Source organism: Panthera onca, chromosome C2 (genome assembly GCF_046562875.1).
Source record: "Panthera onca isolate mPanOnc1 chromosome C2, mPanOnc1 haplotype 2, whole genome shotgun sequence".
NCBI lineage: Eukaryota > Metazoa > Chordata > Mammalia > Carnivora > Felidae > Panthera > Panthera onca.
In genome coordinates, this window is record NC_138347.1 from 152,053,987 (window position 1) to 152,068,015 (window position 14,029).

A 14,029-nucleotide genomic window follows, 5' to 3' on the forward strand; every position below is an offset into this window, starting at 1 on the left:
TGTGGTGGAGAATGTGCTTCTACGCCTTGTCCACGTGAGGCAAGTCACTTGGGACACCCCAAAGGCTCCCATTGGTGGCTCTCAAAATGTCCATTCCCCTAAGAGGGGAAGCATGAGGTAGGGAGAGGCCCAGTTGTGGCCACCCTGCCGTCCGGCTGCCGAGCTGGTGGGCCATGTAGGTGCTCAGTTCTTTGGTTGGACCATCTCCGCTTCCGCTCCTTCCCTCCAGGTGCTCAATCTGTTCATTGCCCTGCTGTTGAACTCCTTCAGCGCTGACAACCTCACAGCTCCAGATGAAGACGGGGAAGTGAACAACCTGCAGATGGCCCTGGCACGGATCCAGGCATTTGGTCATCGTACCCGGAAAGCCCTTTGCAGCTTCTTCAGCAGGCCCCGCCTGCTACCCTGGCCCAAGGCAGAGCCCCAGCTGGCGGTGAAACTCCCACTGTCTAGTGCCAAAGCTGAGAACCACATTGCTCCCGATGTAGCCACGGGGAGCCCCGAAGGGCTCCCAGAGCCCCGAGGCCCCAGGGTCAACCACAGCGACTTCATCACCAATCCCAGCATATGGGTCTCTGTGCCCATTGCTGAGGGTGAATCTGACCTTGATGACTTGGAGGAAGATGGTGAGGAGGATGGTGAAGAGGTTGGTGAGGAGGATGGTGCTCAGGGCTCCCAGCAGGAAGTGACCCCTCAAGAGCAGGTGAGAGTTCTCCCATAGGCAAGCCACAGGAAGTAGGGAGGGGCCTCAGGGATGGAGGGACAGGGGCAGGAGAGAAAGTATAATATGGAGGGTTTCCAACATCGTCAATGGCACAGCCTTGATAAGCGCCGGGCAAGCCAAGCATAGAAGCACTTGACATCAGGAAGCAAAAGTCATGCCAAGCTTTCTGGGGAAGGTGGTATTTGAGCAGGGCCTGGAAAAAAGGATCGGAGTTCCCCAGGCAAGCATCGGGCAGCACTTTAGTCCCAGGCCACTTAGTGGTGCTTGGGATTGTCTTTCACACGGTTGCCCCATTCGCTTTGCCCAACCCAGGCTCTGTGCCTAAGGCACTAATGAGACTCCTCTAAGAACAGATGTCGTCCAAGAGCAATACTCCTCTGATCTTCGGTAGAAGCCTAGGGATCATTGTGTGACTCACTTATCCAGCTTTTCCCAACAAAAGATGTCACGGGGAAATGACACTTGTTCCTTTTGGCACCAAAGAATTTAAAGCACTTTTAAGCCTTTTGGCAATATATATATATTTTTAAATACTTTGCACAATTCTCTACTACCTTTAGCTGACATATCAACTCTATTAGCCTCTTAGTGAGTCAGGGCATGCACTTCTGACAATGTGGGAAGCCAGGGATCCATATGGGGCCTGGGGACATGCAGGGCTGCCGGCCAGGCCACTGAGTGGCCTCAGACAGCTGTGCTTTGAGTCCGTAGCTCTTCCATTGCCTTCTTCCCCTGCAGCTGTCACTTCTCTTGTGTTCCAGCAGCTGCTATTATCAGCTGCCATATTTTACATGCCTTTGTGTGGGTGACAGCCGAGGGCAGGGTGTCACCATCCCCAGAATAAAGGCCATGAACTCTGACGGTTGTCTCCACTCAGAGGCATTTTCAGTTACTTTGGGTCCTTGGGAGACTTCAGATGGCCACGTTCACTACCACTCCGACCTCTGGACCAGAAAGAATGGTTATGGCTAACATCTATCGAGCCAAGCACTTCATGCAAAGTGTTTTACAAGCATTCGCGTATTTAGTCATCAGAATCACGGAATAAAGTCGATCTTGCCTTCTCAGTTTTGCAGGTGGGAAAAATGAAGATCAGACAGGTTAAATTCACTTGCCTAAGGTCACATAGCTTGTAAGCAATGGAGCCAAGAGTTAAACAGATCTGGATATAGAGAGTCCACGCCTGCTTCACGCAAGTGTGTATGTATGCATGTTGTGCATATCAGGTCCTTAGCGCTGGCAGGCTACGACGAGGCCCAAGATCTCTTCAAATTGAGAAGTGTTCAGCTGAGGGCGGGAACAGGTACCCAGATGGGGCTGTCTCTCGCCAGCAGGAGCAGCCACAGCAAGTTGGGAGATATGAGGACCACATGGCACCCAGGAGCCCAGGCTCTGGAATGTCCTCTGAGGACCTGGCTCCACACGTGGGTGAGAAGTGGAAAGATGAGTCTCCCGCCCGGGGCCCCGCAGAGGTAGGTATGTGAGCTTCCGGGAGACGCTGAACAGCCTGCCGGACACCGACCGGCGGGATGATAGGGGATGGGGCGGCGGGGGAGGTGGTATTCCAGACTGCACTCAACCACGGAAGCTCACGTCTCATCCTGAGAATTGTTACGGTTTGTCCTAGCCTCCGGGCTGGTCAGCACTATTTTCAGAGTGAGGTTCCACAAGTTGGGGGGTGGGGGGGGGGGGGTGACAAGGACCAGATCCCCAACTTCCCTGAGTCTCCTCGTCTTCATCTATGAAACTGAATCCTAATGCCTCCCCGCTAGGATTCGTCTGAAGCTTAAATGAGATGCTGCTTGTCAAGTGTCTAGCTCCTGCCTGAAATGGAGTAAGTGCCCAGAAAATGACAGCCAGGAAAAAAGGGAACAAAAGACAAGACACAGAGAAAGTGCCTTTCTGAGCCAGCAGACAGAAAGTCAGAGTTGCTCGTGGGTGAGGAAGTCTTCCCTGTGACTCCCCCCACCCCCACTTTCTTTTGTCCACATCATGTTTTCCAGCCAAAAACAATTCTGGTGCTCTGGAGAGGCTGTCTGTATGAGTAGGGTACTGACAGCCTTATGTAGACTGAGCAGGAAGCAAAAGTGGGGTTTAGGAATGTATTATAAGAGGCAAAAAGAAACTTGGTGGTTTCATCACAAATCTTTGACGGAATCAAGCTACAGGGCAGAGGTATCTAGAAAGATTTAGCATCTTTAATACCGCCGCATTGAGTTTAGGAATTTAACTTGACATCCAGCCACTGAGAGCTGAGGTCGTGACAGGCACCGGGCTGGGCAAAGATAAGGAAGGCATCATTCATGCCCAAAGTTGCCAAGCCCTTCAGCTTGAGGAATGTCAAGCCACTGGCTGTGTGCCCCTGGGCAAGGCTGAGCACAGCAGGGAAAGCTAAGAGGGTGGGCTGAGATGGGGTTGGGGGGTCCTGGGTGAACATAAGCCACTTGGTTCCTTGCCGGGTGAGGGCTGCTGCCTTCCACGCGTGGACATCCTGCTTCCTCCAGAGCATTCTAAGAATCCCCCTGGCTAGTTTTCTCTACTCAGTGTTTTCACTACACAGCTGCTGGGTATCGGTTTTGGTTTCGGTTTTGGTGTTTTTGTCCATGACCCTGGCCAGGCAGAGAAGGGCCTGACGGTGACAGATGGGGACCCGCCCCACCATTTGGGTCCATTAGCCAAGCTATCGGGTTTACTAATATGAGAGCAGCTTCCACTCCTAATTGAATTCATCTGGAGACATTATAAGGCAGGAGCTGCCGGGAGGGCAGCAGGGCCCCTGCAGGATCGCTCCGTGATTAAATATTCAAGCCCAGTGAATGCCGAGAGTCTGTATGGGTGTAATCACCATGTCTCGGGCCCTCGCCAGCACTCCATCAGCGGCCTGGAGGTTTAAAGCCTCACAGAGCTGACCTCTGGGGCTCCACAGACAGCACCCCTGTTCTGGGCCTCAGCCGGCAAGGCACCAAACACACAAGGGCCGCTGTGGTGGGTCCAGCCCTGAGGGGCTCTCCCTGCATCTGGGAGCCCCGGGCCGGGCAGACCTGCAACGACCATGTGCAGACTCACCGGGCCCCTCAGAGGGCCGAGTTCACTGCCCCCAGGCTTCTGCCCTGCAGGGGGTGGACGACACGAGCTCCTCAGAGGGCAGCACAGTGGACTGCCTGGATCCGGAGGAGATCCTGAAGAAGATCCCCGAGCTGGCGGATGACCTCGAAGAGCCGGATGACTGCTTCACGGAAGGTAAAGCGGCCGCTGCCCGCTTCCTCGCGTTGCCATTAATTCGGGCCAGAATCCAGTGCAGCACACTCTCATCCGGGCACCTGCGTGCCCAACGCCCCGGCCCGGGGTCCGCAGGAGACAGACAGACAGGACCCCTCGCTGCCTCATCCCCCAGTTTGAGGGGCCAGCGCCAGACACGAACGCCACAGCTCACAGCAGCCCAGCGGTGCCACGTCAGATATGGCCACTGACGCCAGGCCTCCCTCCTCACCTTTGAAACACCTCACCGAGTTATAAACCAGCGCTCTCGAGGTGGAAAGGGAAAAAGGCAAACACTCTTGTTTGGGGACATAAACGACCCAGAGGAGGGCCATGCCACATCTGTGTCCCTCTACCTTTCGTGTGACTCTTAAAGGGAGAAAAAATGTCTACAGCTGTAGCACCCTGAACACGCCCCGTGTTGTCCGGAAGGCAGAAAATGCATCTTACTCTCCTTTTCTCTCAGTGTTGAGAACAGGGAAGGCACACTGTGTTCTCGATAGATACACGTGCAGTAAGTGAACATATATGCATAGCTCATACTGTGAGAGTAATTGTGGCTTCAATAATAAAAGCTCTGTAAATTCAGAAACGACAACACTTGGTTGAGTTTCCAGTTCCACACGACGCTGGGCTGGACTGGACCCCGGCCCATGTGCTGGCCCCTCGGGTGAGCACAGGCTCAGGGCATAGCCCCTCAGCACCAGGCCCGGGCCCCGTGGCTCATCAGCCTTCCAGAAGTGGGTGGGTGTAGGACAGGGATCACCAGTATCCTCTCCAAGAAGGACAACAGTTGGGGAGGGGTTGAGAGTGGGTGAGGCCAATGGCGGGGAAGAACCCCCAAAGGGCAGGATCGGGAGGCCACCCGAGAGGGCCGCCGCATCTCTCTTATTCCAGAGAAGAATTCCTTCCTAAGGGGTGGCAGACGGGTTCCCCTGCAGAGCGGTGTCTCAGCGGGGCTAGAGCAAAAATGCTCCTCCCGCCCCAGGTGGACACCATTCGTCATCAGTCACCTCTCCCCACAGGCTGCATTCGTCACTGTCCCTGCTGCAAAGTGGACGCCAGCAAGTTTCCATGGGCCGTGGGCTGGCAGGTGCGCAAGGCCTGCTATCGCATCGTGGAGCACAGCTGGTTCGAGAGCTTCATCATCTTCATGATCCTGCTGAGCAGCGGGTCTCTGGTAAGGGGAGGCAGGGTCCCTGCCCCCGAGCCCTCCAGATGGCGTCTCCCACAATCCCAAGGTCCTAGAGCCGCAGTAGTGAACTCCCCCGGTTCCTAGCCTGGAAGCCCCCAAGCTTGGCTGGCGGGAGAGCTGCAGCCCAGCATGCGGCTCCTCTAGCAACAGGGCGGGGTGGGTACTCGCTGTGCCCACGTCACGGCCTGCTGAACCCGGCGGCTGGTATTTCAAGCAGCAAGGGCATGCGTCCCACTTTATAGACGGGGCAACTGACGCTCAAAGGGCTTGAGGCACTTGTCCCAGGTCCCCCAGCTTGTCAGTAGCAAAACCTACCTTTGCCCTCATTGGACCCCCAAGCCCCTGGCTTTCTACCCCCCGAGCCTCCCAAACACTGGCCTTCTCTGAAGGCCCGGGACCAAGACGGCCATCCTTCTTCATCTTGCAAGTTGAAGCCCCTTGCAAATACTATTACCTGTTCAAAGCTCACAGCAAATGATCACATCGGCCCTTGTCAAGATGTAATTGCCTGGGGAGCTGGTCTGAAGGCGGATTCCGAATCGGAGCTCGGGTGAGGCCTGAGAATTTGCATTTCCAGCAAGTTCCAGGAGATGCTGATGCTGCACACCGCACTTTGAATAACAAGGCCTGACAGGCACAGAGCTTCTGAGGAATTCCTAAGTCAGGGATTTTGAGTTAGGCCTCTGAAGCCCCTTGCTGAAAGCCCAGCTTTGAGGGACGAGGAAGGATGCTTCTGACAGTGCCTTGGTCTCACGCTCCCTGCACAACCTCAGCTAATCTTCCTGATGGACCAACGTAGATGTAGACACAGGAAGGGACTCATCGTCCCCAGGTGTCTGCACCTTATGGATGAGGAAGTCACAGCCCAAAGACACAAAGGGGCCTAGCTAATTAGTTAAAGGTAGGACGAGAGGCCCTCTCTCTTGACTCACGGCTCTAAGCGTTTTCACTTGTTTTGCCCTTTGGGTGTCACTTACTCCCTAAAAAGAATCTACTGGATATCTGGGCACCTACTTAAATGCCAGATTTCCCGGGAAGGGTGCCAAAACCGCTGAGTGTGTGTCCTCAGCCCTGGGGGGGGCGGGGGGTAGCAAAGGCAGGTGAGAAGACACGATGACTAGAAGACAGGTGACTAGGCAGGCAATGGCACCAGTCCCCCAGAACAGGACTGCTCTGCCACCGCGGGGGAGGGCGTGGCAGCATCGGAAGGTGCCACTGGTGGTGAGGGTCCACTGCTGTCGCCGGCTCTGCAGAGCATTGGGGCACAGGCCACGTTGCAGGGCCAGAGGGGGCTGAGCAGTGATTTCCCCTACCCTTCCCTCTTTCCTGTCCTCCCTGAAGAGGACAACGGTCACATTTGCTGTTGACAAGGTACTTTCCTTATTACCTCATTGGCTCCTGTCTTTCCCCATGGGCCTTCTCTCCTCATTTCTCTTCTCCACGCTCCTCTGCTCCTTCCCTTCTTTCTGTTCTCCTCCACTCACCCCAGCTGCTCCCCTCTCTCCCAGCAGGGAGCGCGGATCCTACACCAGCTGCTGGGCCCTCACCTCCCCATCTCCTTCCCCCAACGGACTGAACAGGCTGGCACCAAATTTAGTCTTCCTTATGCTTTTACTTTGAGTACTTAAAAAAAAAAAAAATAACACAAGTTTTCATCTGACAAAGTAAAGTGCAAAAAAAAAAAAAAAAAACTTGGAAATTATGGCAAAATGTAAAGAAAAAATATCACCCATTTTCCTATCACTCAAAGAGAATCTCACTTTGAAAACATTTTGGTATACTTCCTTCCCATCTTTCTTATGCATATAATACATAAATATTACAAAACTGAAACCACATTTATGCATTCTGTAATTTCTCAGTAAATTCTCACAGTAAATATACTCCTACTATCTGATTTAGTGGCTACAGTGCATTCCATTACGGACGGTGCCACCGTTTATTTAAATAATCCCTGGGTTCACTTCTAATAAGCATTGAATAGTCTATGTAGCCTCCTTTGAAGACACTGGCTTCTTTCCTGTCTTAGGTCCGGTTAGAAGCAGAACCAGAAGCAGGGCTTCTTGTACAAGCAGTTTGTGGAGGGCACACTCCGGGATGGACCCCAGGAGGGAGGCAGGACGGGGAGAGGAGCTGCAAGGCTCCCATGAGGTCCAGCCTCTGTCTGATCCCACGGGAGCGACGGAGCATTAAGGGTGTCACGGAGCTGTCCCACCTTGATGCAAAGGGGACAGTCACTGGCTGCGGCTGTCTGCAGATGTCCCAGGCATTTCTGCAGGTGCAGGCAGTTCCCCTCAGGCCAAGGAGGTCCTCAGGAAAGGGGGCATCCACCAGCCGTGGGTAGCCGACCTCACAGCAGCTGGGGGACGGGTGCACTGGCCCCTTGGACCAATAACGTCTAGTGTCCTTCGGCTAAATTCTTGAAGGCAGCATTGCTGGGTCTCTTTGATTCCCTTTGCCAAATTGGCCTCCCAAAAGGCGGAACCAGATTTCAGCCCCCAGGCAGGTATGAGAGGAGCCACTTCCCCACAGCCACGGCAACACTGGCCTCACCCTCGTCCTTTTTTTATCTTCACCAGTCTGATAAGAGAAAAAACGACATCTCTTCCTTTGAAAATCCTTAATTACCAGTGAGATAGAACATTCTTTTTCAGAGGTTCATCGGCGATTCTTACTTTCATTTTTGTGAACTGCCTGTGAACATCCTTTGATGCTTTTATTTTTAAACCGAGTCGCTGTTAGGTTCCCTTTGGTTCACTTCCAAGCCCCAATTTGAGAAGGTTTCCTTTCTCCTTTGCTCTCAGCATCCCTGCAAAGACTAAGCCAGGCTGTGTGCCCCGTCGGTTCTAGGGGCTCCTGGTTTATCTGTCACAGTGCCTCCTCCCCTTATGGCACCAAACCCCCCGCACCCACGCCAAGCAGAGAAAACAAAACAATATGGGCAAGCCGGTTCCCAAAGCCCTCCTAGGGGCTGAGGGCAGGGCTGGCTGGGTCCTTCCCTGTCACTGGGCTCCAGTGCCGTGGGTCCAGGAAGCCTGCCATTCTGCCCCCTTTCATTCTTCCTTCCAGGCCTTTGAAGACTATTACCTTGACCAGAAGCCCACGGTGAAGGCCTTGCTGGAATATACTGACAGGGTGTTCACATTTATCTTTGTGTTCGAAATGCTGCTCAAGTGGGTGGCCTACGGCTTCAAGAAGTACTTCACCAACGCCTGGTGCTGGCTGGACTTCCTCATTGTGAACGTGAGTGGCTCATTGGCACATGTGGGGACCGGGGCCCCGACTTGTGACGACGGATGGCTGCAGCTAACACAAAGAAAGCTTGAGGCCTTGCTTCACGGGCCACTCCAAAGAAAAGTCTCGAGCACTTAGCAAGGCATCTGAGAATAACCCTGCACACCTGTGAATGGTTAGATCAGGCAGTAGATGATTCTGGCACAGTGGTGGTGCTCAGGTGAGTCGTCAGTTCCTAGGTCTCCATCCAGAAAGACCACTTGCTGCCCTCTGTCTTCTATGTCTAAAGCAAGAGGACACATGTGGCTCTCAAGGGTCTTATGCCCTTGCATCCCTTGACAGGACTTTTGGACCTAGGGGAGCCGAGGACTGCACAGCACAGGGAATCTTCCCACCTGCTGACTCAGTGGTCCTCAGCCCTGGCTATACTTTAGAATCGCCCGGGGAACTCTTAAAAATACAATGAACAAATGCCACTACTCCCAGAGATTCCGATCTCTCTGGTCCTGGGTGGAGTCCAGGCATCGGTGTCTTATCAAAGCTCCTGGACGTGTCCAATGTGTGCACAGCCAGACCGAGAATCACCGTGCTTGTCCCACCGGCTTCTCCCCATTGGCGCTAAAAGAGACAAAGGGTCCCTTTGGAGAGGCGCTGAGCAGGAAGCTCATGTGTTCAGATTCATACTAACCTTTGGCCACCAATCCCTGCATCAGAGGGGTTACCAAGTGCCTCCCATCTGATAGACTTATGTCTCCTCACAGCTGTGAAGAGACCGTCTTCAGTGAAATCCCCTAAGAGCCTTCTTAGCCCCCAAGAGCCAGGAGTGGTCTGTCCCTCGTCCTAACCACCACAGTCCTCCAACTCTGTCCAGGCCCTTGCCCTCTCGGCTTTGCAGGATGGCTGCCTGAGTTGCCTGCTCACTGCAGCACAGCTACGGGTCCCCGCAGGCGGGGGGAGGCACGTGCTGTGTATGTCTCTGCCTCCCACACTCCAGCAGCCACCAGCACCAAGGGCTGCACATCAGAGGTGTCAGGAACTGTGTCTGTATTTGGTGCTTGCCTCCTGAAGCTGGATGGGGTCCAGTACAGAACATTCCGTCCAGCCTCCTGTGCTGGCAGGTCCCCCACAGCAGGTCTGTGCACTCAATTCTCGTCTTTTCCTGATACCAGCGTACTGGAAGCAGCAAGACACAGCACTGCAGGGATTAGCTAGGAGGCCTGAAATCCGAGTCATGGGTGATAGCTTTGTGCATATAAAATTATTACTCGTAAGTGAAGGAAAAGTGTTTTATTCTGGCTTCCCACCTCTGTTAGGGGCACAGTCGCTCTGACCTACACTAGTTTAAGCCCCCACCACCTTCAATGGTCACCCACTCATTCCATCCATCCTCTTCCTAATTCTTCCTTATGACCATCCATCCTTCCTTCCATACATCCCTCCTTCCATCTATCCAGCCATTTGCTCTTCCTTTTTCCATTCTTCCAAACACCCATTCACCTTTATTTCTTCCATTTATCTTCTCTGTCAGTCCTCTCCCTCTTTCCATCTATTCTCATACTTCTTTCTTTCTTCTCTTCTGCCCATGCATTCATCCTAACCTTTCTTTCATTTATCAACTGGCCCTTAATCCTTCTATCTTTCTACCTTTTGATTCACTTTTCTATCTGACTGTTCAACCATCTAGCCATTCTCCAATCTCTTTCATTGATTTATTCTATCCAACTCTCTCTTCCCATTCATCCATCAATTTACCTAGCCATCCACTCTTCTCCCTTTCATCTATCTCATCCACCCACTATTCTATACTTCCATATTTTATCCTTTCTTCTTTCTTCCATCCTTCCCTTCAACTATCTATTCTATCCATCTTTGATCCTTTTTTTTTTTAATTTTTTTTAATGTTTATTTATTTTTGAGACAGAGAGACAGAGCATGAATGGGGGAGGGTCAGAGAGAGAGGGAGACACAGAATCCAAAGCAGGCTCCAGGCTCTGAGCCGTCAGCACAGAGCCCGACGCGGGGCTCGAACTCACGGACTGTGAGATCATGACCTGAGCCGAAGTTGGACTCTTAACCGACTGAGCCACCCAGGCGCCCCCAATCTTTGATCCTTTAATTCATTCGTCATATCCAAACATCCTTCCATCTTCCATCCATCTTCCTTCTTTCTCTCCTTCCTCTCATCCATCCCAACATGTTTCTATCTCTTCTTCAATTTATCAAATGTTTATTTATGACTACTGAATATAGTATTGTCTTATGAAGTGCTCTGGGAGAGACAGAGGCCAAGAAATAAGAACTCCCTATCTCCAGGAGTTTAGGCTATAATCTTCCAGCAGATAAGACACACAGAGAGAAATAAACCTATTATGGGGCAGGGGGGAGAGGTGAGGAGGTGAGCACTGCTGGAAATAATTAGTGTCTTTGGGACAGAGAGACATGAGCCTGTGGGGGTGGGGTAGTTGGGAAGGCTTCATGTAGGAAGTGACATTAGACGTAGGGCTTAAAATGAACAGGAGCATTGAGGTGCAAAGAGGACTGGGGGGGTGCAATCTTAATTAAAGGGTGACTGAGCAAAGGCACAGACACAGGCACATTTAAGGAACAATCTTATTTGGGTAGAATATATAGGTGAAACATGACTGAAAAAGGAGTCTGCAGCTATGGAGTCTGGAACCTAACCCGAGGGTGATAAAGTACCAGTAAATGTTGGGAGTAAGAGACACACACGATTATAATAAAATTTACAGTGGAGAATGGATGGAATGGACACAATCCTAGAGACCAGTTGGGAGGCTAGTGGCCTGAGCAGTGGGAGTGGTGGTGGGCTTGGATAGAGTGACCCCAGATCTTGAATCTCCAACTATAGATTTTGCACGTGAGGCAGCCCTCCCAGGGGGCTGAGAAAAAAAACTGAATAGGGCCCAGCATGAAACTCCCTACCCTTTGTCAGCCAGACAGCTGGGTGCCATCTGCTGGTGTTTGGAGCCTTGCATGGAAGAAGAAAGGGGGTTCTTTCCATTCCAGCTTTCTGTGCTGGTGGAATAAGCTACTTATTTCGAGAATAGACATTGCTTGAGGCTCTATGTAATTCATATGTAAACCCCTTCCTTTCTGAAGGTCTGGTGTACATCCCCACCTAGCTTCCAAGATAAGCCAAGCCTGAATTCAGCCCACCAATCATAGTGCAGTTGGGGTCTTCCAAGATTGGGTCACAGTCTCTGGCAAGCTCAAGCCTATGCATACGGTACCACCCTGGCAACTTCAAAGTTTCTACAAGGTGTGACCATTTGTCCACATCAATTTGTGTCCTTTGTAGCCCTTGGTCAACACTTAAAAAAAAGTGAAAAGCTGGCAGACCAATAGGGAGTCACAACCCAGTCATTATATCTCAGCCCTCTGTCAAACCTGGATTTCATGGACCATGCCACACTCTTACTCGGACTCTAATTTTACACAGGGTGAAGGTATGACCTGGACTGGCAAGGCACTGACCCAAGGCCACAAAAAGAATCAGGGGATGAGAGGGAATTAGACCCCACCCAGAGCAGGACTCTTTCCACTCTACTTTTCTGAGAAAATACAGCCGGGGCTCACTTTGTATTCTTCAAAACAGACTTTCAGCATAGCCCGCATGAAGGGATGTCATCTCTCCAAGTCTCTGAAAGTTGAGTTTCAAGGCTATTGGAGCCTGGCTGGTGCCTCAAGGGAAAGGGAAGGTAATATACAGGGAGCTTGACCACCTACACACCATAGGGTCATGGTGTGCAAGACTGTTTTTCTTTCTCAGAAGTTCAGAGAAGTGATGAATGAAATCTTTAATAAAGGGGAAGAGATTGAATTCTCTCTAGACCTTTCACTGGAGTTCGGAATAAGATGGAAGTCAGGATGATGACTTGGACAGAGACAGGGATTTCCTGTCTCCTTTTACCAGGACCTTCTAGAACCTAGAGTAATACTTTTGCTCTCTGCCTGCACTCAGATCTCCCTGGCAAGTCTTATAGCGAAGATCCTGCAGTATTCTGATGTGGCATCCATCAAAGCCCTTCGAACCCTCCGTGCCCTGCGGCCCCTGCGGGCTCTGTCTCGATTTGAAGGCATGCGGGTAAGATCTACCTCCAAAGTGCTCTGGTCTGCAGCGTTTAGTACCCCCTTGTCCCCACCATGCCCTCCATGCCCCTGACCCAACTCTGGGCCCACCCCCACAGGTGGACTCTGGGTCCTCACCTCCTGCCAGGACTTTGGTGGCACTGCCATGTCCTAATGCTCTGGTTCTCCTTCACATCCCTTTATGAGCTCTCTTTCCTTCCCACCTCAAATATCACATCGAGCAGCACTCAGACTGACCCCTTCCTGCTCTTAGTGAAGTGATCCTGCCTCAACATCGTTTGCCTCCCATCTCTCCATCCTGCCTCTTGTCCTTATTGCCAAAATTTTGGAGCACTCCAAACTCTTCATCTTTCCAAGGCAAATGAGCCTTCCCTCTGACACTCCATTTAAATGTGGTGGCACCATCAGTTCAGCACCATGGCCACCACCCACCAGAAAGCATCCTGTCCCACCCAGTGCAGCCATGGGGTCCTATGGATTCTTCCCTTTCATCCATTCCTTTCTTCACCTATTGCTGTCACCTCCACCTTGCCCTGTCTTCCTCACAATGGAATACTCATAAGCCAGACCCTTGAATTACGGGGAGGTACAAGGGACCTTAATTTGTCCTCCTCCTCTTCCTCATAATTACAAAAGTCTCCAGGTACTGAAAGTGAGGTTTTGCTTTCTTCCAACACTGACTCAAAGAAGACATTCTGTCTTCAAAAACAAAAGTAGACTTTATTTTTTTAAAATCATTTCTTCTACATTTTTTAGCATGGAATCTTCTGTTTAAAAAAAAAGTAGACTTTAAAAATTCATTTGCACCTTCAGAAACACTAGCTTATGATTGAAATAGTTTGAAATTTATTTTATTTTATTTTATTTTATTTTATTTTATTTTATTTTATTCTATTCTATTCTATTTTATGTTTATGTATTTTTGAGAGAGAGAGTGAGCACAAGTGGGGGAGGGGCAGAGAGAGAGGGAGACACAGAATCCAAAGAAGGCTCCAAGCTCTGAGCTGTCAGCACAGAGCCCGACGTGGGGCTCAAACCCATGAACCAGGAGATCATGGCCTGAGCTGAAGTCGGACGCTTTACCGACTGAGCCACCCAGGTGTCCCTGAAGTTTATGTTACCTCAAGGTTGCTGCTTTACAAATAAGCAAGTTCGTGAATATGGTTTTCAGTGATTCTTGACCGAAGCACACCTTAAACTGTATTTGTTAAAGCTCCTTTAAAATTGCATTTAAGAATAAAGCAAGGTCCTAGAAGTCTGTATGTGCAAGTACAACACACACACTCACACCCTTATATGAACATGCGTGTACTTGTAAGTTCACCTGTCTTCTCAGTCCTGGAGAAAGATCCTAAAACCTGCTTGGAATGAAGTTTAGGGAGAAGATCTAAGTCCATCTTCAGCTACCAAGAGTCTCTCAGTCTTCTGAGTCTGAATTATTGCCCTAATTAACCCACTTCTCTTTCTGCTCCCAAAAGCCTCTGGTCTTGAAGCAGGCTGAGTGAGTG

The 14,029-nt window shown here is 51.1% G+C and overlaps 1 protein-coding gene across 3 annotated transcripts in view; it reads left to right on the forward strand.

Moving 5' to 3' along the window:
* The window catches only part of SCN10A (sodium voltage-gated channel alpha subunit 10), a 93,593-nt gene that overhangs the window by 64,890 nt on the left and 14,674 nt on the right, over positions 1-14,029 (forward strand). For 2 of the 3 annotated variants that reach the window (XM_078432478.2, XM_078432480.2), the window contains 6 exons: positions 230-703; positions 2,056-2,196; positions 3,841-3,964; positions 5,008-5,162; positions 8,247-8,420; positions 12,394-12,516. In XM_078432478.2, the coding sequence (XP_078288604.1) occupies positions 230-703; positions 2,056-2,196; positions 3,841-3,964; positions 5,008-5,162; positions 8,247-8,420; positions 12,394-12,516 (1,191 nt within the window). The remainder of the gene's footprint in view (positions 1-229; positions 704-2,055; positions 2,197-3,840; positions 3,965-5,007; positions 5,163-8,246; positions 8,421-12,393; positions 12,517-14,029) is intronic. The other variant, XM_078432479.2, reaches the window with a different exon arrangement.